The sequence below is a fragment of the Lissotriton vulgaris genome, chromosome 5 (assembly GCF_964263255.1).
Source record: "Lissotriton vulgaris chromosome 5, aLisVul1.2, whole genome shotgun sequence".
Lineage (NCBI taxonomy): Eukaryota > Metazoa > Chordata > Amphibia > Caudata > Salamandridae > Lissotriton > Lissotriton vulgaris.
In genome coordinates, this window is record NC_141693.1 from 1,971,929,636 (window position 1) to 1,971,954,007 (window position 24,372).

A 24,372-nucleotide genomic window follows, 5' to 3' on the forward strand; every position below is an offset into this window, starting at 1 on the left:
GTAACTTCCTCTCGCAGAAGATCCAAGTGATCCCCCGACAGGCGGTGGTACTGCGGTGGCATGGCTGGAGGGGTCGCCTCGAAGGGGAGGGAGTAGCCCCTTCGGACGATTTGCAGCACCCACCTGTCCGAAGAGATGGTGCGCCAGTGAAGGAGGAGATGGCGAACCCTGCCCCCCACTGGCGTCGTGTGGGCCTGAAAGCTCGGACTAGGAGGGCTTTGAGGCGGATGCTGCGGGGGTGGATGTGGACTGGCCTCGCCATTGTCCCCGGGCACCGCCACTGCGGTTACCACGTCCGCCACCGCGTTGGATGTTAGTCTGCGGCCCGTGGCTGGCAGGACATGTGGGGGCGCCCCTTCCTTGGCCACGAGGAAAGCGAAAGGCAGCAGGCTGCTGGCGCGGGGCTGACAGGCCCAAGGACTTGGCCGTAGCCCTGGAGTTCTTAAAGCGCTCAAGCGCACTTTCCTACTATTGATCGGTAATCACAACTGCATCTATCATGGGAGGGACGCTCAATGCCGTAGCGTGGGTTCGACCTCCAAGTATCACAGAATAAACACCTCCCAATCACCCAATCATACAAAGGACCCGCACCCTCTACCCCCCACATCTAAGCCCCATGCAAGTCACCATCAAAAGGATATCAGTAGGAGACAGAGTCACAAGTTACTCCGTGTTGGGCAGTTACTCTTGTCCATTGTCCAGTAGTTCGTCCGCTGCTCTCAGCGCCACAGTCGGAAACAGGACGTCGCTGTGTTCTGAGTCTGAGTGTAGTGTACTGTCTTCCGTATCCGTGTTAATTATTTCGTGTTCATCTCGAAAGGAGACCACCATGTTGACCGCTATCATCTGGTCTTCCTTCTGCTGTGCGGTAGAGGGCTTGCGTCGTCTCGGCTGCGCAGACGGTGTGGGGGAGGTTCTTCCCGTATGATCCAAACCGTTCTTGGAGCTGCTGGACGATGCCCTTTGAGTTGCCTCGATGTCCATCACCTCTAACCACTCCTCCACGTCAGTAGGGCTCTCGAAGAAGTGGGTCTTGTTGTCATAGATTATCTTGAGGCGAGCAGGGAATAGCAGGGCGTACCAGAGGTTTGCTGTCTGGAGCCTCTTCTTGACCGCAAAGTAGGAGGACCTTTGTCTTTGCACCGGATTAGTGTAGTCCGGGTATAGTGAGATTCGCTGGTTTTCATATTCAATGGCCAATTTCTCCCGGGCTTTCTGAAGGAGCATGTCTCTGTCCCGATAGTTAAGGATCTTGACGATCAGCGGTAGGAATCCGGTGTGCCCTTTCCACGCAGAAGAGCGGTGACAGGCCCTCTGCGGCGACATGATCACGGAACCATTGTTCCATGAACTCCGTTGCGCGGGTTCCCTCACTGCGTTCCGGAAGCCCAATGACGTGGATGTTATTGCGTCGATTACGCCCTTCGGCATCCTCCACGCGTTCCATTAGGGTCTTTACCTGGTCTTGCAGTTGCTTGATAGAGTTAGTTTGATCTGCCACCGTCGGGGTTATCTCCGCCAACGTCACACCCTGGTCTTTCACTTTGTCAGCCAATTTGCAGTGGTCGGCCTTTAGTAAAGAGAGATTAGTAGTGAGGGCGCCTAGTTGTGTTTCCATTACAAGTCTGGAAGCTCTGATCTCTTGCAGAATCAAGTCCAGCTTATCAGCTTGCTGATCCCCAGCAGGAGCCTGGTCAGGTAGTGTTAGTGTGGACCCGTCCAGCATGGCCCCCGGGGCTTGTCCCGCAGCCAATGGGTCATCTTTCCCATTCCAGGTCCGAGCCCTCTTCCGGACCATGGTTGCCCCGGCCAGGCGTATTCAGCGGCCGGGCGTGGGTGTTTCTGTGGTCAGTACTCTGGGCAGGCACTCGGCCCCACCAGGTGCCGCTCTTTCGCCGGATCACTGGGCTCTACAAATGTGACCCGCCGCTTGGAACAGGAAGGTGGGACCCCCCACTGTGAGTCTCGTGTCCTGTTCGTGCGGGCTTCCGCCTCGGGGGCCAGCCAGGGGGCGGGGAATCAGGTGCAGTGGCGCCTTCTTACTCTCTTCCTTGGGGGCTCAGCACGGGAATTCAGGTAGCCTTGATATCCCCCACAGTGTCTGCGGATAGTGTTCACCCTCCCAGGGCCCGGCCACGTGGGTTCTCAGTGCCGGTCTATGATCGGTGGCAGCTCTACCTCAGGCTATGTTCGTCCCCAGAAAGGCCAGGAGATGTGGGGAGGGAGAAAAAAGGGGGGGGGGGGAGAGGTCCGGGCGCAATACCAGGGATCGCCCTCAGGTGGTGGCCCCCCTCGTCCCCCTACCACCCAATGGCCAGTCGGTCAGGGTCGTAGGGTTCTCCGCTCTTGCACTCTCCCCAGGACTCTGCAGTCCGGTTCTGTCCAGGGCAGCAGTCGGGCGCAGTGCGGTGCGGAGTGGTAAGTCCCTGGGGGGGCGGCCCCGCCGCCACCGCCCACTCCCTGCGCCGCCGCCGAGGTGTTCGGGTCTTCAGTGGTCCGTCCAAGGGCAACGCCGGAGTTTTCCGGCCGCAGGTGCTCCAAACTCCAGGTCCCGGTCGTCTCCAGGGGAGTAGGCCGCATCAGCGCCAGGCTCCGTCGAGTGTTCCCCTCAGCCTGCAGCAGCGCCAGGGGCTCTTAAAATGTTCTGGGGGCAAGTGCAATTAGGTCCGGCCCTTGTAATATGCCAATCAGCCCCATAGAGGCTGTTCCGGAATGCGGGTAGGCCGGGCCTGTCCCAAACTCTAGGTCCCAGCATTTGTGTTGCTGCCATTTTGTTTGTAGTGCCGTCCTCCCACACCGTCACTCCACCGCGACCCCACCTCCCAGCGGCCCCTCCCACCCACTATAGCTAATTGTCGTCCGAGTCCTCGTGGAGAGCTGTGACCGTCCTGTCCTCGGCAGAAGCGGTCGCTCCCACCACCTCCTCCATAGCACTTCAACTTAGCTAAGTACTCCTTTCTTCCGACAACTTCTGCAAAATTTATCGCACTGCTGGACATTTGTAGCGCTTGCACTGCTGGACATTTGTAGCGCTTGCACTGCTGGCTTTTGTAGCGCTTGGTGACATCGCACTGCTGGGCTTTAGTAGCGCTTGCACTGCTGGGCTTTTGTAGCGCTTGGTGATATCGCACTGCTGGCCATCTGTAGCGCTTTGTATTTTACTGATCACCGAGTACACCTCACAGCTCTGAAATATTCGGCGCTCTACTCACTGCTGGGCTTTGTCATTGCTGAGTAAATCTTGCTTCGACTTACTGGCTGCTCAATTCGATTGCTTAGTGCATATTACCTATAGTACTGCCAAATCTCGTAGCGCTTTACCCTCCCCCATAAGCGCTCCACTATTATTACTGCCTGTGCCTAATCTCGTCCTGCCTTGCAGCATTTGTTTACTGTTGCTGCCATTTTGTTTGTAGTGCCGTCCTCCCACACCGTCACTCCACCGCGACCCCACCTCCCAGCGGCCCCTCCCACGCTCCGCCCCTCCACTATCCATTTATGACAGATGTCCCAACGTGCAGCGTCCACGCGCTACGGCCGCGCCGAAGGTGCGCCAAAGGTAAGCCCGTCAACGCCCGTCCGCGCCTGGACCGCGCCCAGCGCCAGACCCCCTGGCCCCCGCATCACCCACCCCACCCGCATTACATACGACGCCTCCACCCTCACAGCCCTTAACCCCGGTCGACTCCCCAACTGCGCCCAAGCCGCACCTGGACACACCCATGGACCCTTCACCTGCTATTCCTGCAAGTATGACGGCACCAAGACCAACCCCTCATCCACAAACACCAAACAGAGATCTGACACCAACCACCTAAAATGCATCCTGCTCAACACCCGCTCAGTCCACAGACACGCCATCGACCTTTGGAATCTACTAGACACCATTTCTCCGGACGTCGCCTTCCTAACAGAAACATGGATGAACGCCTCATCAGCTCCAGACATCACCATAGCCATCCCGGAAGGCTACAAGATCATCCGAAAAGACCGCACCAACCAAACAGGAGGAGGCATCGCTATAGTCCATAAGAATTCTATCCGCATCTCAACCAGCTCAGACGTCAACCTCGCTAGCGCCGAACACCTTCACTTCCAGATCCACACCGACCCCAAGACCACACTCCGAGGCACCCTCCTCTACAGGCCACCAGGACCCCGTGCACAATTCAGTGAAGACATCACTGACTTTATCACCCCACACGCCCTCCCCTCCGAGAACTACATTCTATTGGGAGACCTCAATTTTCACCTGGAAAAGAGCAACGACAGCAACACCACCACCCTCCTGGACAATCTCGCCAACCTCGGACTCAAACAACTTGTTAAAACCACCACACACTACGCAGGACACACACTCAACCCTATCTTCACCTCCAGCAAACATATCTCCTTCAGTCACACCACAGTTCTCCATTGGACGGACCACAGCTGCGGTCACTTTGTCTACAAAAAGACCACAACCCACAACCATCCTCAACCCACTCTGCGAAGAAACTGGAACAAAATCACCATCGACCAGATCTCCTCATCGCTTCTTCAAAACCCCCCTGCCCACTCATCGAACCCCAACCAAGCAGCCATTAACCTCACTCAATGGCTAACCAACAGCGCCGACAACCTAGCACCGTTGAAAAAACGTCAAATCAAACTAGGCAACAAAAACGCCCCCTGGTTCAACGATGATCTTAAGAAATCCAAGAAACTCTGCCGCTCCCTTGAGAAGGCCTGGAAAAAAGACCCCAACACCAGCACCAGGGACGCCTTCAAAAACGCCACCCGCATACACCACCAACTGATCCGGACTGCCAAGAAAGCCGCATTTAAAGACCGACTAGACAACAACGCCCACAACAGCAAGGAATTATTCAACATCGTCAAAGAGTTTACCAACCCCACTGCCAACTCCAACGACATCACCCCATCTCAAACCCTTTGCGACTCCCTAGCTTCGTTCTTTCACAACAAAATCGCAGACATCCACAACTGCTTCGACAACCAACCCGGAGACCAACCCACCCAACCTCCTACCATACCTTCACCCCCCTTGAACATCCTTAATAACTGGAACCCAATCTCCACTGAGGACACCATCCACCTGATGAACTCCATCCACTCAGGATCCCCCACAGACCCATGCCCTCACCACATCTTCAACAAAGCAGACTCCATCATAGCACCACACCTCCGAGACGTCATCAACTGCTCCCTCAACTCCGCCACCTTCCCGGAAAGCTGGAAACACGCCGAACTCAGCGCCCTTCTGAAAAAACCCACAGCTGACCCCACCGAACTCAAAAACTACCGCCCCATCTCACTCCTTCCATTCCCGGCCAAAGTCATTGAGAAAGCTGTCAACAAACAGCTCGCCGCCTTCCTCGAAACCAACAAATCCCTTGACTCCTCACAGTCCCGCTTCCGAGCCAAACACAGCACTGAGACCGCACTCATCGCAGCAACAGACGACATTCGAACTCTACTTAACAATGGAGACACAGTCGCCCTCATCCTCCTCGACCTCTCTGCAGCCTTCGACACAGTCTGTCATAGCACCCTGCTACAACGCCTCAGAAACATCGGAATCCAAGGAAAAGCACTGGAATGGATCACCTCGTTCCTTGCCGGAAGAACTCAAAGAGTCCGCCTCCCACCGTTCAAGTCAGAAGCCACCAAAGTCATTTGCGGCGTGCCACAAGGATCCTCTCTTAGCCCCACCCTCTTCAACGTTTACATGAGCCCCCTCGCGGCCATCGCACGCCAACACAACCTCAACATCATCTCCTACGCTGATGACACTGATCCTCTCACTCACCAAAGACCCTAACACCGCCAAAACCAACCTACATGAAGGAATGAAAGAAATAGCCGAGTGGATGAAGCACAGCCGTCTGAAACTGAATTCAGACAAAACAGAAGTCCTTATCTTAGGTACCTCCCCCTCTGCCTGGGACGACTCTTGGTGGCCAGAGGCCCTTGGAAAAGCACCAATCCCGACGGACCACGCACGGAACCTGGGCGTCATCCTGGACTCCTCACTCTCGATGACCAGACAAGTCAACGCCGTTTCTTCATCTTGCTTCAACATTCTTCGCATGCTCAAAAAAACATTTCGCTGGATCCCCACCGAAACTAGAAAAACGGTAACCCACGCACTGGTTACAAGCCGCCTGGACTACGGAAACACCCTATACGCCGGTACCACCGCAAAACTTCAGAAAAAACTCCAACGCATCCAGAACGCATCGGCCAGACTCATACTAGACATCCCGCGTAAAGACCACATTTCTGGTCACTTGAAAAACCTCCACTGGCTCCCCGTCAATAAGAGGATAACTTTCCGCCTCCTCACCCACGCACACAAAGCACTTTACGAACTTGGACCCGAATGCCTCAACACGCGACTTTCCTTCTACACCCCCTCCCGCCAGCTACGCTCTTCCAACCAAGCCCTTGCTGCTGTTCCTCGCATCAACAAAACCACCATGGGAGGAAGATCCTTCTCCTACCTGGCGGCTAAAACCTGGAACTCACTTCCCATTCACCTTCGCCTCACTCAAAACCACCTAGCATTCAGAAAGCAACTTAAAACCTGGATATTCGACAAGTAAGTCCCCACCCTTCCTCAAGCGCCTTGAGACCCTCTGGGTATGTAGTGCGCTATATAAATTATCTGACTTGACTTGACATCTAGACTATTACAGAAAAACCTGACCTTGGAAAGGTTCTCGAAATCGAGGCCACTTCCTTGGTATTACGTAAATTTTGGTATGTACAATGGAGATAAAAGCCCTATGTCAGCAATAAGGCAAAGTAGGTGTTGGAGCCTATTTTGCGACTGTCAGCATAGGCTGATGTGAGGCAGCTCGTGCGGCCACAAGAATCAGATTTGAAGATGGATCTGTATAAAAAACGTATAAGAGTTCTCTCTCATAGTATCAGTTGCCATGACTCTTTTTATGAATGGGCCATTCCAAGGGAAATCCAGAACCTTTGGCATTGGAAGGACTAGGCTGAAAAGACATGGGGGCAAAATCCCACGGCTGTTCCACCTGTGGTGAGACTTGCCAAGACAACAGAGCAAAGGGGTAAATGGTGCCTGTAAATTGCCTGGAACTCTGAGGCAAGAACACGCACAGAGGTACAATTCACAGGCAAAATGATGGGATAGTGGGGAGGGATCCATACATTAGAGGCCTGTCAAGAGTCTCTTGCAAGGAATTACTTGAGTCAATAGAGGGATTGAGGTCCAGAACAGGAGTCGGAAGACATCAGTGGTTGAGTTTAGAGGGCTTGTCTCCAAGGAAACCAGGCTTTCTCAATCGCTGGGTAAGGTGAGCTAGACGAAATTGGGGTGGGGAGAGGTGGATGAATGAAAGTGCAGAGAGTGAAGACGATAATACAAGACTTGGTGTCTAAAATTTTCAGAAGGAAAGAATGCCTAGAACACTTTATGGTGATCCCCTAGTGGAGATAGCCTTGAGGTTCACTCCTACTACAACCAGTGTGGTCCATCAGAGCAAATCTTGGCGGGATCATGCCTATCTCCCTAAGGCTCAGTTTCAGAACAGTACATGGAGTATATTCAGAAGCATTCTTAACCCCTCCCCTGCGGGGCTAATTACCCCGCTGTGCTGGGGGGAGGGGGGCGCGTGCAGCACCCGTGTGCTCATGACGAGCTTGGATCGTCATGCAACACAGTGGCGCTGTGCTCATGATGAGCTGAGCTCGTCATGACCACGCCCGTTCCAATAAAACGCCCAGCACAGCAGGGGAATTATCCCTGTGTGGGCGCGGCGCAACAGTCATGACGAGCTCAGCTCGTCATGAGCACAGCGCGACCGTGCCTCATGACAAGCTGAGCTCGTCATGAGCACGCAACAGGTTAAGATGCTATGAAACACTAGAATATATGAACACTAATACATGAGAACAGAGAAGGCTTCAGCATGTGAACTGATAGGCAAATGATACACCACTGGGTAGCCTGTGTGAAAATGTGTACTAGTAGGGTGATCAGCTGCCAGCTCGCTATACCCTTTCCTATGCTTTTTGTATAGACAGTTTAGGAAAAACAGATCCTCTTCAGGAACTGTGAAAATAAGGCGGAGCAACTCGAAGAACCGATTGTCGTCCTCTGAACTATCTATGGAGAGAAAAACATAACAGAGGGCAATTGAACAAAAACCTTTATTGACACACCACATAGAAAGTAAACAATAGGTTTGTCAGCCCACAGACTTCCAATCTCCAATTCCTGATTAAGTTTTAGGGAGTTCTTTTGTTTGGCAGTGCTTCTCTGTCGAAGAAAAGCACTAGGAAAGGAAGGAGCGTTGGGTCTGTACCCCAGCAAGGTGCAGATGCAATTTGGATTAATTTTTTTTAGAATAAGCAAAAAATGTAATGTTTTTTGGAAATTAGATCTATCCTAAGAAAAATATCCAAAAGAAGTGCCTTGCCCCTCACTGACAAACCGCTTCATTGTACTTCATAACGAAGCACAGACACTGTTTGGATTTATCTTAGGCCCAGGAAAAATAAAATAATAATACAAAATTAAAACATGTCTGGCTCCTTGGCCGGGGCAGGCGCACACCCAATCCCATTCTCCCTTCCCTTCTCCCTCCCCCCAACGCCGCCTCAACAGCAGGGAGCCCAGATGCTATTTGAATTATTTTTGCACTACGCCCAGTTTATTGACAGTGGGTACACTGAACCTAAAAGCAAAATCTACATGTATGGAACCTCAATGCCTAGGATATCCAGAGGACCAAAGTTGGCAGATCAAGCCATGACACGGATATCTTCCTACACGAGGAAGACTATAAAGAATTACCAAGGTTTGGAATAAATTGATCAAATCTAAGACAAACGCCAACTTTAGATTGTTCTACTGGTCAGGCAGTCAGTACAAGGGAGGTCATTCACAATTAGAAAATATATATGTGTAATACTTTTCATACAGTCCTGAGTTCGCGGTCATCAAACCAACTGTACACCATAAACAGTTATTAGGCCACAATTTCGAGCTCTGCGCTAATGGTACATACTTAACTGTGCAGAGTAGATTTCCTAAGAAAACACACATCATTTTTGGTATTGCTTGGATCCAAACACTCAGGGCAACATTTCCTTGGGTGGCAATCTGGCATTTATATTTGTCCTGTTAAGGAATGCAACAAAATACTCGGAAAATGTATTACACTTTTCAGTACAGCCCTAGGCTTGAATGAGACATTTACTAGGGTTCACACCAATAGATTGCACAGTATACGGCGAAATACAACAATATGTATTGTTGCACAAACAGACCGAATAGACACGTGTTTAAACACCGTAATGCCGAATATATATATATATATATATATATATATATATATATATATATATATATATATATATATATATATATATATATATATATATATATATATATATATATATATATATATATATATATCAAATAGACAAGCTCAGGCACACGGTGCGCAAACACCCCAGCAGTGAAAGGGTAAATGCACATGAGCCAACCAAAACAAATATGTTTTAAATGTTACAACTGAAGTAGCTGGGCTCTAGTTTACCTGAATGACTGTTATTTCTTTCTTTCCACTGTACGTTTTTGCATTTGATCTGGTTTTGTCTCTCTTTCCTTAGTCGTTCCAATCTCTGGGCTGCAAAAGAAATATTGCAACTATAAGTTTGTCAATGCAAGCTTACCATATACAATGGCATAATTAACTATCACTTCATGAATAAAGATGGTTTATTCTGCATGTAGAGCGAAAAAAGACATAACATTTTAAAGGTGGCACCTCTGCAAAGCAAATACCAACAAAAACATGAAAATGAGCTTGATTTATAATTGAAATTAGAGGGTATAAAACATTAATAGAGATCATAAAGATAGTATTAACATAGAAGAGAATAATAAAATGTGAAAACTTCTGTGATTAATATGACATTTCATTACATAAATCATTAATAACGGTCTTAAAGGAATTTTAATGCACAAATGAAGTGAAGTGAATATTGCATTACACGAATAAAATTACAGTTATGAATTACTCTACCCGCTTCAAAAGTTAAAGATAAATGAACTCAGACTAGACTATTAAAGTTTTAAATGTAAAATCCTTTATCTAAAAATCATGAAAATTATAAAATGTCAAAGCTATATAAATTAGCATCGTTTTTTCATCGGTGTGCTGAAACGGTTTATAGGTAGTAAAAGAGCAAAAGAGGTGATTTGTAACCTTGGTAACATTAGTCAAATGTAAAGTCATTTTTTTTATTTATTTTTAAAGATGTACCATTTTGACTCTGTCCTGTCTTACTTGATATGCCACACAGCGCCTCGAAATCGGCAATCTTGAAAACTCCTTGCTAACATTTGCTTTGTCCTGGACCATCCTCTTACACTCACTGAACACGACAAGGAATCGCATTTTTTTGGGCACAAGATGACCAACTACTACTCGTGTGATCTTCGGCGGATCACGCCTCTCATCTTGACGCTCAGTTTCCAACAGTACCTCCAATTTTCAGAAGCATCCTTAAGGAGGCAGGAGGCGCAGAAATACATTGACCCCAAAACAACACAAGCTTGTATGTGTTAAGACATACTGCAGGCTTACTTCTAAGCATCCCTTCCAAAACATAATGAACACAATGTGCACCAGAACACCATCACTTGGTTACTCCATCTATTGTACGCAGCAACTGTTAGAAATAAAATACATGCATGGATCCTGTGTAACCATGAAGTATTACTGAAGCACTGCAACATTCCGCTATAATACATGAGGGACTGTGGCATCTCCGAGTGTGGCAGAGTGCCATGGCAGGGCACTCTAGAAGGGATTGAAGAACACCAGCAGGCAGAGGCCAGCTGGACAGGGGTGTAAATAAGCACAGGCCAGCTCTGCTGGTGGACGGGTTTTACTGTGAATAAACCCCAGATCTTGCTACCAGTCCTGCCCTGAGACTGGACCTTTCTAAAGAGGATGCAATCCCTTTCTACAAGTTATTTTCGATATTGACTGGTTTTGTATCAGCCAGGTCATTTGACAAAATCTCCTGATCTATAAAAGCCTGTCTAAGGGCCACATGTACAAGGAATGCATTCGGGGGAAAAAGTGGTCCTACTTTGCACACCATCACTTAACAAATGCATTGATATTTTGCAAACTGACATGTGAATTAAAAAGGTTGGTTCACAATATATAGAATCGCAGTGTTTCGCAATTCAACCTACCTTATAAATACTAAACAAGTAACGGGGGGGGTATCGGTAAAGTCCAGAGATCTTCGATTTTTAAACCCAGGGCCCCTGTCGTAGAAATCTACAGACTCCAAGCTAGAACGGCCGCAACATACGGAGCCGAATTATGGGGCCACCAAAGTATATCTAACCTCATCAGGGTAGAACACGGTTTCGTGCGAAACTCTCTGGGCCTACCAGTAAGCACACCGCTTATCCCCCTACGCTTAGATCTGGGGCTAGAACCGATAGAGGATCTAGTAGCAGCAAGGCCTATCCTTTATTGGAAGAGGCTCTGGTCAGAACCAGAATTGGCTTCCTACTGAGAGGAATTTGCAGAGGCTTGGTCCCTTTTGAAAAGTAAGAGCATCCTGTGGCTTTTACATATTAGGGCACCCTGTAATAGGATCGGCCTACCAGTGTTGTGGGAGAATCTTGAAGCAAGTTGTCCGGGGTCAAGTAAAAAACAGCTTGTGCAACTTCTGAGGCACCAAAGTGTGGCTGCTCTACAGAGATCGACTGCTGTGGGAAGACTGACAGTAGAGTTCCTCCAAATAAAGTCTGAATCAAGAATGGAGGAATTCCTGGATGTAATTTCTCCTCCACTTGCAAGGAAACTTTACATCCAGTTCAGGCATGGTTCCCTCCCATTGAGGGTATTTACCTCTAAATGGGCGAACACAAAACATATTAAGTGCCCCGCATGCAACTACAAGCAAGAAGATGCACGCCACGTTTTGTTTTTCTGCCCCGTTTACCTAGAAATAAGGAAATGCTGGTTGATTCCATTATGTAGGAACCTAGGATTTTGGCAATGTGCTCGGGCGTGTAGGGTTTTAAGGTATGATACCCATGCCCCTATTGTCTTTGCAGTATCACGGTTTTTAATCTGAATGTGGCATAGGCGGCAAAGTTCTTTATAATGAATTGCATGATCATGTATTTTATATTCCAACTTTGATAACTACTCAGTTTAATCTTTTTTTTAAAACTTGTATGATTGCACTGTTATTTATTGTTTTATCTTACTGTGCCACTTGTATGTATTTTATCTGCACTTTTATGGTCTCCGACCAAAATAAAGTTATCATTGATTGAATACTAAACAAGGTAAATTGCAAATTGACACCAACTAAGGTTCACAGACATCACAGTTATGGTGGTCTGCTGGGGTCAGTAGACCACCATGTATGTGATCGCTTCAAAAAAAAAAAAAGCTAGCTTTTTTAATGCAGCTTGATTTCCTTTTTTAGGAGTAAGCAGATGTCCGGTCCTAAAAATGTAATTTTTCAAAGAGGAAGAGGTCCCATGAGGATTGAATTACCACTACATTTGTGAATTTCAGTGACAAAACATTAATGCATACCATAAGGTATCGGTATTTGGAATGAAGTCTCTAAACCCGCCCTTTACAAATACTGATTCCGTATGATTTACTAAACTCATTCAACTATTCAGAAAACCTTTTCCAAATTGTTAAGTGGGCTTAGTACATTTAGAAAAATAATTTAGCTTTCGCAAACACTCCAATTTACAGAATCAGAAGGTTTGCGATAAAAAAAATTTCTATAAGGCCCTAACAGCCAGATTCATGGAGCTAAATTGCGAGCGCAATAGCTGCGAAAAAGCTATTGCGATCGCAATTGTCCAAAACGGTATTCAAGAAAAAAATGGCGAATTCGTTAAGACAGATATGCGAAATCGCAATATAATTCTCAGAATCCTGGGAGTAGGCCAATAGCGATTCGGACATTGCGAGATACCATGGATTCTGCTAATAATATTGTGAATTTGCAATACAATTGCTATCGCTATTCAAGATAAATCGCTAATAGCGAAAAACCCGAAAATCGCTTTTTGCGAGGCGCAATTTAAGGACAACCCAAAGCAGGTGGTAACCATCAAAGAAAAAAAAAAAAAGTTTGAAAAACAGTTTCCCAATCAGTAACAGGTGCAGGCCTGACCAAACACACTTAAGGAGATGCAGCTGCAACAGTAGGAGTCTCACAATGCCAGGACTATACATGGTGGTCAAGCGGCGAAGGCTACAGCGAGCTGCACGGAACCGACCTAGGATCCAGGAGAGGATATTCCGCCAGCGGGTCAACCTGCTGGGCCAAACCAGAGAGCAAATATACGCTCAGTACCGGCTGAATGGGCCAATGATCATCAAGCTTATCCAGGACCTGGACCCCCTGATGCAGCACCCAACAAGGAGGACAAATGCTGTGCCCACACACGTCCAGGTATTGTGCAGCCTGCACCTTCTGGCCTCCGGAAGCTTCCAGGGGATAGTTGCTGCTGCTGGGGGGATATCCCAGCCCACCATGTCCCGCTGCCTAAGGAGTTTCCTAGATGCAATGCTGACCCAGCTACACCACCACATAAAATTTCCCACCAGCCAACAGGACTTGGATGAGACCAAGCATCAATTCTACAATGTCGCACAATTTCCACATGTGATAGGATGCATTGACTGTACACACATCCACATCAGCCCACCTACAGCAACAGAATACATGTACCGCAACCACAAGTCCTACCACTCCCTCAACATCCAGATGGTGTGCAACGCAAAGAATTATATCACGGACATAGTGGCACAGTACCCGGGGAGCACACATGACTCCTTCATATTCCGGAACTGCGGCCTCCACACACGACTGGCCAGGGGAGACTTTGGTGAAGGACACCTACTTGGTAAGTACACTTGCCCCACAATGTTACACTGTGATGAAGTAGCTGCGCTGCACAGGCACTCACCCTCTGCTCCTCTCATTCAGGCGACAGTGGCTACGCTCTCCGTGAATACCTCCTCACCCCATACCTCAACCCCGCTACACCACAGCAACGGCGTTACAATGTAGCACACATACGCACAAGGAATTGCATTGAGAGGACATTTGGGCTCCTGAAGAGCAGATTCCACATACTGCGCAAGACTGGTGGGGCCATGTACTACAGTCCTGATGTCTGCTGCCGCATTGTGGCTGTGTGTGCAATACTACACAACATGCTATCAAGCGCCGGATTCCTGTAGAGATCTCTGGCAGTGAGTCTGAAGGGGACGACCGGCCACCTGCACATGCGCGTCATGCTCGCGGGGAACATCCTGCTGAAGGACACAGACGGCGCAACCACATCACAATGAACTGTTTCTAGTGCACCCACTGCCCTCCCCAACTATTCCCAAATGCATGACTATGGAAATAATGACAGAAGGCAGATGTTCAATGCTAAAATAAATATTATTGTTGAATGCACAATAATAATGAAAACATGTACTGATTCACATACGAGTAGTATTGCGCCATACTGCTCAATGTTACTAACACAACATGCTTCTGTCATCAGCATGTCCCTGGAAATGGTTTGAAAAGTCATGTGCGCCTCCGGCGCGCGGCACCCAGTCGCCTCTCAGGCTCATCCTCAGGCAGGGCACGTGAACCAGCACTGGGCCTGGTGCTGCGGCGTAGGACTCCGACCTGTGTGGCAGACAGGCTGCTGACACTCGAGGTCCCCTCGCTGGTGTCATCCCCACCACCATTTGCTGGGACAGTAGGTTGAAGTGCCAGTACAGCACTGGTCACCTGCTCAAGGACACGCGCCACGTCCTCGCAGCATTGCATCATCTGCAGCTGCATTGCCATAGACCGACGTGACAGCTGGGAGGTGGCATTCCCTAAGACGTAGTTGGAACGTGTGTAGGCAGAGAGGCGCGTGAGTAGCTAGCTGTGGCGCCGGCGGGCAATGCTGCGCTGGCTGATGATGGCCGCTGTGTTCGCCTCCATGGCAGTTGTTATCCGGTCGATTCTATCGGAAACATTGGCTACATTTCTGCCTATGTTGTGCAGCTGAAGTTGAATTGCACCTTGGCGTCGTGCCTGCAATTGGTGCACGCGCAGCATGCGGCGCTCAATACTGAGGCCTGGCACACGCACTGCCGTTGCCCTCCTGCCGGTGCGTGCTGTGCTGCGGCTCCCTGACATGCCTGTTGTGCTGGCTGGCCACAGTGGGTGTGCGCTGTGTCGCAGGTCTAGCAGCACCGGATGTTGATGGCGCTGCTGCTGGTGCTCTCGCAGCTGGCAGTGGTCCAGTGCCTGATGGAGCGGGCGCTGCTGCTCTCGCAGCTGGCAGTGGTGCAGTGCCTGATGGAGCGGGCGCTGCTGCTCTCGCAGCTGGCAGTGGTGCAGTGCCGGATGGAGCTGGTTGTGTGGTAGTTGGCTCCTCCGAACCCTCATGCTCCTCAGATGCTTCATCGATCTGCAGCCTCTCGCTGTCGCTGCTGTTGTTGTTGTCTGCCCCACCTGTGATGGAAAGTGGACGTACATTAATTGCATGTATCTATCACATGTGCAGTTGCTACATGCATGCTGGCTAACATTCCATGACTGCCTGTTGCATTACGTACATTGGGACATGTCTGGCTGCATTGGAGTTTTTGTACATTGTGGGCAGACTACATGTCCCACAATGCAATTGGGCATGTCCTGATGTGCATGGATTGCATGACTGGGATTGATTGTGGGAGGCTATAGGGTCATGGCCATTGTTAGGGGACAGGGTCGCAGTCGCTTGCCACTTACCTTGGCTGTCTTGGATGATTCGGGATGAGTCCAGTGGGATGACCCCAACAAATGCCTCACGCTGCAGTGTGTCCTCCACACGATCCTCCAGGGGGTTGTTGGGAGGGACTGTTGGATCTCCACCTCCAGTTTCTAGGCTCTCACCCAGCCTCTCTGCCACCCTCTCCTTGGCACGACCTCGGAGGTCGTACCACCTCTTCTTGAGGTCATCTATGGACCTCTGTGTCACTCCCACAGTGTTGACTCTGGCGCGGATCCGAAGCCACAGTCGCCGTTTCTCGGCCTCAGGCACCCTCCTGGAGTCCTTGCCAAAAAGTTTTGTGTGGTCATGGCAGACTCCATCTATTAGTTGCTCCAGCTCCTGCTCTGTGAATTTAAGCTTGCGCTTGCGCCCGGTGTCACTGGGCCCTGCTGCTGCATCCTCTGCCATTGCTGCAGTCTCCAATTTCCTAAACTTTTCAAGTCTGGAGGTGTTCTGAGAGGAGCTTTGACTGGTGCTGCTTCGATCTCTGCCTCAGTGTTCTCAATGGGGGAGGGAACTGCCTGCTTCCTGGTTGTGATGTCATCACTGTGCTCGAAATGCGACTTCCCGTTTTTGCGATCTCGCAATTAGCGAGATCGCAATTTGCGATCTTGCAAATTGCGAGATCGCTATTTCTACACGGAATTGGACGGATTTAGCGATTTTTCAGCGATTTTGGAACATCGCTATCGCTTTTTGCGGCTGGTTACGAATCGCTTTATTTTATTGCAGATTTTGATGAATCCCATTCTGCGAATTCTAAATTGCGATTCGGTATTAATCGCAATTTAGAATTCACAGATTTCTGTTTTTATGAATCTGGCTGAAAATTCCTTACAGTCAAATTGTTCTGTCTCTAGTTTCTTGAACTAATAAAATGCCATAGTTGCTCGACTGTATTAGGTTATTACAGTTGTTTTGATGTCATAATGTCCACTGCCAGAGCCAGCAACCATGATAAAATACTGGTCACAGAGAATTATTAGCAGTATTTATAACAACAAAACAAGAACTGGCTCTCATTCTTCTGATCTATTTTTCATAAATAAATAGTGATCTGCACAAAGGAGATATGAATGGCAGAATGTTTACATTTTGCATGCTACAGGTAATTACAGAAAAAGACTCCCTTCAGGTTTCTATACATTTGAGATACATAATTTTTTTTAAAGTCTGGCCTATAAAAAACTGATTCTAATAAAGTCCAAGTGGTTTTTGATGTATTAACTTTCGGACTAGAGATTCTACTTTCTTTTTCATGTCTGCAAACATGCAATCTCTTTCATATGGAAGAGCAAGACACAGAGGATTTAAACGATGTGTAAAGGGTGATGGTGTGACCATTTATTATAAGGAATGAAATACCTTATGCCGTACATTAGGGACACACTGCAAGTGGCCTTAGAGTTCCATGACCTTATAAAGAAACTCCGCCTTTGGCCTTGTTACTATATATGGTTACGCAACACCGCAGTGACTAGAAATATCTTTACAATACATGTATTAGTGACGGCGAGCTTTACTACACCCGCGGAGTTGTGCCTACTTCGCGTTCCGCGGAGTATGCACAACTCGGCACACTCCGTGGCGGAGCGGAGTTGCCAAGCCCTCTCTTCCATCCCCCCTAGGAGAATTACATTAAATATACCCAAAGGCTAAAAAAAGAAACACTTACCTTAACTGCAGCGTTCCAGGGCTCCCATCCTCCTCTTCCTTGGTATCACGATGATCTGTGCATGCGGCCGTGCAGTCCTTGCAAGAAATGCGGGGCATGCGCAGATCATCGTGAAACAGAGGAAGAGGAGGACGGCAGCCCGGGGATGCCGCAGTTAAGGTAAGTGTTTCTTTTTTAACCTTTAAAGTATATTTAATGTAATTCTCCTGGGGGGGGAGGGTGGAGGCGCATGGAGGATCGGAGTTGGTCCCCAATTCCGTGGACCTCCGTGTAGTGCTGCTCCACCAGCTCCGCCCAGGCTTAAATATATGGCAGGGGTGCTTTGTCCCATATAAAATACATGGGATCATGCAACCCTTGTATAAAAGCTTGTCTGTAATTTCCTTATTACAGCTGACCTGTCACGTCTCTAGTCACCTGTAATAAATTATGTAGTTGCTCAATTGTAATAACTTAGTACAGCTGAAGTCGTCTTATATCATATGTTGGATGCCATCAGACAGGGTTAAAGGCAGGTCACAGAAAACAATTAAAGTTGCAATTTAAACAGACAAAACAAAACCTGTATTCATCCTTCTGCCTTGTTTTTCTAGATGAACACTGATCAGCAGAAATGACATATTTAAGATAACATGTTTGCTTGCACTCCTAAGGTAGTTAAAGGAAATCTCTGCAGGTTTCTTCACATTCTGATCTACAACTTGGAACAAAAATGGTGCGCAGTAAATTGATCAGAATACCTTTTTGCAATAAATGTCTCTGCCTTCGGGCTTGTGCCTTGCTCTATATGGTCATGGATCTCCCCAGTGGCTTGGATCTTCCCAATGACTTGCAATACCTTATAATGTAAGGCATAGACCGCTACTTTATCCTGATTAAAGCATTACTTTCTTTATACTATTTTCTAAGCATAACAAGGTAAGGGGGCTTCAGACAGGACCAAAAAAATAAAACATCTTTGGTGTTTGCTCAGGCATCACTGACTTTAAACACCAGACCATGGCTTCCCCATGAGCTTCACTTCAACATACAGGAAGATTTCAACCTACAATCAGGACACAAGCCATCGAAAAACAGCTCCAATTTAAATGTGACCGTCAGCAGAACAGGGTCTTTTACTCAGTTTGTGGCCCGTCAGTTTGATCTCCCATGAAGAAGATACCATGATAACATGCCTGGCGAGGAGAACTTCTGCATTGCTATTGGCCATAGCAATATAGAAGAGGCATATCCACTCCTCTTCAGGAAACAGCTCAAAATGGTCCTGATCAGGGAGGCTTTGTACTCAGGTTAACCCCCTTCCCTGTGATGTTATGTAACCACTCTAACGCCCTCTGGCCCTCTCTCTAAAAGCGCTACGAGACCTGCCAGTGATGACACACTATACAAGAACCCACTAACATAACATATGTTCTTAACACAGAGCGAATTATGCAGGGTCTCAAGGCGCTTGGGGGGGAGGGGAGGGGGGAGGTTGCTACTGCTCGAACAGCCAGGTCTTGAGTTGTTTCCTGAAGGAGAGATGCTTCTGGGTCAGCCGTAGGTGGGTTGGGAGGAAGTTCCACGTTTTGGCCGCCAGGTAGGAGAAGGACCTTCCACCGGCGGTGGTCTTGCGAATGCGTGGAACGGAGGCGAGGCTGGCGGAGCGGAGCTGGCGGGTGGGTGTGTGGAACGTGAGGCGGCTGTTGAGGTACTTCGAGCCCATGTCGTGGAGGGCCTTGTGTGCGTGGGGAGGAGTCTGAACGTGATCCTCTTGTTGACGGGGAGCCAGTGCAGGTCTCTCAGGTGGGCGGAGATGTGGCTGTGGCGGGGGACGTCCAGGATGAGACGTGCAGACGCGTTCTGTATGCGTTGGAGTCTTTTCTGAAGTTTGGCAGTGGTTCCGGCGTAGAGGGTGTTCCCGTAGTCCAGGCGGCTAGTGACGAGGGCCTGGGTGACAGTCTTCCTGGTTTCGGTGGGGATCCATCGGAAGATCTTACGGAGCATGCGCAGGGTGTTGAAGCAAGTTGATGAGACGGCGTTGATTTGCTTGGTCATCGTGAGGGAGGAGTCCAGGATGACGCCCAGGTTGCGTGCGTGGTCCGTAGGCTTGGGTGCGGTGCCCAGTGCCGGGGGCCACCAGGAGTCGTCCCAGGCAGAGGGGGATGGTCCCAGGATGAGGACTTCTGTCTTGTCGGAGTTCAGTTTCAGACAGCTGAGCTTCATCCATTCCGCGACGTCTTTCATGCCTTCCTGGAGGCTGGATCTGGCGGCGGCGGGGTTGTTGGCAAAGGAGAGGGTCAGCTGGGTGTCGTGGGCGTAGGAGATGATGTTGAGGTTGTGTTGATGTGCGATGGCTGCGAGAGGGCTCATGTAGATGTTGAAGAGGGTGGGGCTGAGTGAGGATCCTTGTGGGATGCCGCAGATGACTTCGGTGGCCTCGGAACGGAACGGAGGGAGGCGGACTCTCTGGGTTCTTCCGGTGAGGAACGAGATGATCCACTCTAGGGCCGCTCCTTGGATGCCGGAGTTGCTGAGTCGCTGTATCAGTGTGCGGTGGGATACCGTGTCGAAGGCTGCCGAGAGGTCCAGGAGAATGAGGGCCGCTGTTTCCCCGTTATCGAGCATGGACCTGATGTCGTTGGTGGCAGCGATGAGGGAGGTCTCGGTCCTGTGGTTTGCTCGGAAGCCGGACTGTGAGGGGTCGAGGTAGCCGTTCGTCTCGAGGAAGGCGGAGATTTTTTTGTTGACGGTCTTCTCGATGACTTTGGCAGGAAAGGGGAGGAGCGAGATGGGGCGGAAGTTCTTGAGGTCCGTGGGGTCCGCAGTGGGTTTCTTCTGGAGGGGTCTGATCTCGGCGTGTTTCCAGCTCTCCGGGAAAGTGGCGGAAGCGAAGGCGCTGTTGATGACGTCCCGGAGATGGGGTGCGATGATGGAGTCGGCTTTGTTGAAGATGTGGTGTGGGCAGGGGTCGGCAGGGGATCCGGTGTGGATGGTGTTCATCATGCGGGTGGTGTCTTCGGTGCCGACGGGGGTCCAGGTGCAGATGGTGGTAGTGGGGGGAGTTGCTTCAGCGGTTGGGTGCGTGGTCTGGGCGCCGAAGCTGTTGTGTATGTCGGCGATCTTCTGGTGGAAAAAGGTGGCGAGTGAGTCGCAGAGGTTTTGCGAGGGTGTGATGTCGGTGTTGCTGGCGCTGGGGTTGGAGAGCTCTTTAACGACGCTGAAGAGTTCCTTGCTGTTGTGGGAGTTGTTGTTCAGTCGTTCTTTGATGACGTCCTTTTGGTGGTGCGGATCAGCTGGTGGTGTTTGCAGGTGGCGTCCTTGAGGGCTGTCATGTTGTCTGCTGTCGGGTTGTGGCGCCAGGTTTTCTCAAGGGTGCAGCAGGTTTTCTTAGAGTTCTTGAGGTAGTCGGTGAACCACCGGGTTCTCCTGCTGCCGGGTCCGCTGGGAGGATTCCTCAGTGGTGCGAGGTCATCGGCGCAGCTGGTGAGCCACTGTGCGAGGTTGCGGGCTGCTTCGTTGGGGTCTGTTGTGTTGGTGGGTGGGTTCCGGCTGAGGGCGGTGGCGAGCTGGTCGGAGGTGATCTTACTCCAGCTTCTGCGGGTGGCCTGCTGCGGGTGGTGGTGGGTCGTTGTTCTCCTGAAGGTGAAGTGGACGCAGGTGTGGTCTGTCCAGTGTATTTAGAGAAGAGTGACTAAAAAAGTAAAGGGATAGTCAATGGTTACCACCAAGCAAAAGAAAAGATATCAAAACAGAGAGCAGTCAAACAGTTAGGGTTGCATGCAGAGTGCCACAAGAAGAACCCTCAGGCACCAACAAGACAGTCGGTTGCCATTTGTCTTCATTGGGTTCTTTTTAGAAGGTAGTGATAGAAAAGTTAAAAGAAGTATGGACTACTCCCCGAATCAATTTATTAAGGGGGTAGTTTTAACTCCATTAAAAATCTCAGTAGAAAGAAAGTGGACGGAAATGTGGTTATGTTAGTTTGAACCACCCAGTCCTAAACAAAGAACAACAATATAGGTCGACATGTTTCTGCTATAAGGAGCCTATACTCAGCTCAGCGTTCATCAGGACCATACATAACTACAACAAGTGGGTGAAGCACGCTAAGGCTTCACTGTCACTTGAGGTAGAAGAATTAATAAAAAGATTACAACCTTATGTGTAATCGAAACACTGGAACTTCCTAGTGTTTCTCCTCCTACGAGTGAGGGATTTAAGTCTGTAAAGGAGGAAAAACAGAACAAAAACAGGAAACATATATGTATATTAAAAAGCACTCAGTTTCCAAGTTTCATGGTTTTTACAAAAATGTGAAGACCTTATTTTTTAAAGGTGCAAACACCATCACCCACTGTGTGGACATTGAATTAAAATAACAACATTATGTCCGATAATCATGGAATTCTGTATATATTTGTTACTAGAATTCCAATCTGGCCTTCATAAGTTGTTTATGAAGAATTGTATAGAGGGAGCCAGCTAAAGTTTTTCTAAGGATTAGACAGAAAAACAAAAACTTTATAAGCGCAGTCAACTATCAGGAGAAAGCTGCGCAATGGAAAGGATAATTCTGTCCATATTCTTGTACAAGTGTCCAACAATTAAAAACAATCCAGCAGCCAAACGCAATCGGCCACCCGGATACTCAGAATACTGAGTGTATTAAGAATATCTATACCTTCACCAAATAGGAGATACTGGGAGTGAAAATGTTTAATTGAGTCAATTTACTCACTTGCGTGACGATTTCACAGCACCGCATGGGCTCGCGGCTGGGGGAAAATCTTCACGCTCGGGTACCTAAAGAAGTAATCAAGCCTCAGTGTTACAAGGTTGATGGCGCTCGGAACTTAAACGGTGAGCGTAACAATATGCTATTGCGCCGGCATTAGGGATTACATAACACGCCGACTCGCCGACTCACCGGCTGCGATTATGCGTACACAAACTGCAAGCATGCTGCTTTTACACAGCACGCCGCTTAGCGCTTACCTAACTCCCGGCGACTCCCCGCATATAAACCTGCTTGTTGCCAGGTCCACGGCCCGAAGATACAGAGCCGCCATGGACCCTCGATTATAAGTTGTTTCGTTTGAAAGGAGTGCCGATCACGTGACAGACAGTGACGTGGATCGAACTCTTTCGGTTTTGCCTAAAGGGGCTGTGTCTCTAAATAGCCTCATATAGAATATTATGCCTTCATCCAACTCAATATATAAGAAGTTGAAGCTCTCAACTTTATTAAACTGTTGCCTTTTCAAAAAATACAAATGAAGGGGGAAGGCGCTTAACCCACACCCTGGGTGAACTGTCCAGTGTAGTCCAGTGGAGTGGCTGAAGGAGATGTGCTTGCTGGAGGAGAAGATGGGGTCAAGCGTGTGGCCGGCGTAGTGGGTGGGGGTGTTGACCAGTTGCTTGAGTCCGAGGTTGGCGAGGTTGTCCAGCAGGGCGGCGGTGTTGCGGTCCTTGTCGTTTTCCAAGTGGAAGTGGAGGTCTCCAAGGAGGATGTAGTCCGATGAGGTGAGTGCGTGCGGGCTGATGAAGTCTGCAATTGCTTCGCTGAATTGTGTGCGTGGTCCCGGGGGTCTGTAGATGAGGGTGCCTGAGGGTGGTCTTGGGGTCGGTGTGTATCTGGAAGTGGAGGTGTTTGGCTTCGGTGAGGCTGTTGTCGGAGTTGGTCGAGATTGGCTTTATATTGGCACTGCATGAGGGGCAAGTGTGAGTAGTGGTGTGGTAGATTAGGTACTCGCTTGAAGGAGTCGCATATTCCAGGAAACAGCATAGCATTACAGCGGTAATCTAAAACCTGGTTATCATCTTTCATTAAATACACAATCTGAAAAAAAGTGCTGACCCTCCCGAAATAAACAATTTACAAAAGAACATGGGGTTAAGTACCCAACATGTCTTACTCTTGAATTAGCAATCAACTAATGCAGTTGAATCCGAATGAAACATTGCTGAATGCCTAAAAGAAGGCGATGATTGCTAATGCCTAGTGTTTACCAACTATCAGGTGACACAATTTTGATCCAACAGGTAAATCAATCATGCAACTCAGTATGTACACAAAGAATGATCAAAAAACACGAGCAGGGAGTTTTGCTGCCTAAAGATAACAAGACTCCTATAATGCACGAGCAGATATCATTGCTCTGAGCCAATGTACAACTGCATTATGCTGTAAACACAGACCTACAGAGGCTTCAGCTTTAAATGAAGACTGTGTTACTGCAGTAGTCAGTTAAGATGTGCACACAGGGATGCTGAAGCATAGTATTTTAATGCTGTGTTAATGCATTACTCTTGTGCGCCCTTGCTGAACTGCTGTCTTTTTATGCCCACAGTATCAATGCAGTAGTCGGTTAGGCAAGCCACCTAGGACCCAAGTGTTTAATGACTTGTGTCGCTCATCACTGGGCTTGTCTAATCTGTGGGAAGAGAAGGATAAAGAGGAGTGGGCATGGGCTTTCCAGAGCCGACCAGAGTGGTGAACAAAGAAAAGATCTTTGTTCTATTATTGAGAGGATGAAGCTTACAACCATGGCCAGACTAGTCTATGAACAAATAATAAACTGCATGAAAATCCATAGTCTGCTTGCACCTCTTAAGGTTGAAAAGATCAGGTTTTTGTTGGTCTCACTGAGCAGATGAAATCACAGCGGGTGGGGCCAAAATAACACATTTAAAGTAATTTGTGCATCATTTATCCAAGGAAGCTGAAAACATAAATGTGTCAAAGTTCTCAACCAGAGTCACCATGAATAGTAGAACCAATTGCACCCATTCATTTACTAGCAATAACTAATTGCTACTGCACAGATGAAAGCTTTAAAAGATC

General features: G+C 48.7%; 1 protein-coding gene across 2 annotated transcripts in view; it reads right to left on the minus strand.

The window, feature by feature from the left end:
* MAPKAP1 (MAPK associated protein 1) overlaps positions 1–24,372 on the minus strand; it is a 928,195-nt gene that overhangs the window by 762,813 nt on the left and 141,010 nt on the right. For both annotated transcript variants that reach the window (XM_086924702.1, XM_086924701.1), the window contains one exon: positions 9,585–9,674. In XM_086924702.1, coding sequence (XP_086780828.1) covers positions 9,585–9,674 — 90 coding nt within the window. The remainder of the gene's footprint in view (positions 1–9,584; positions 9,675–24,372) is intronic.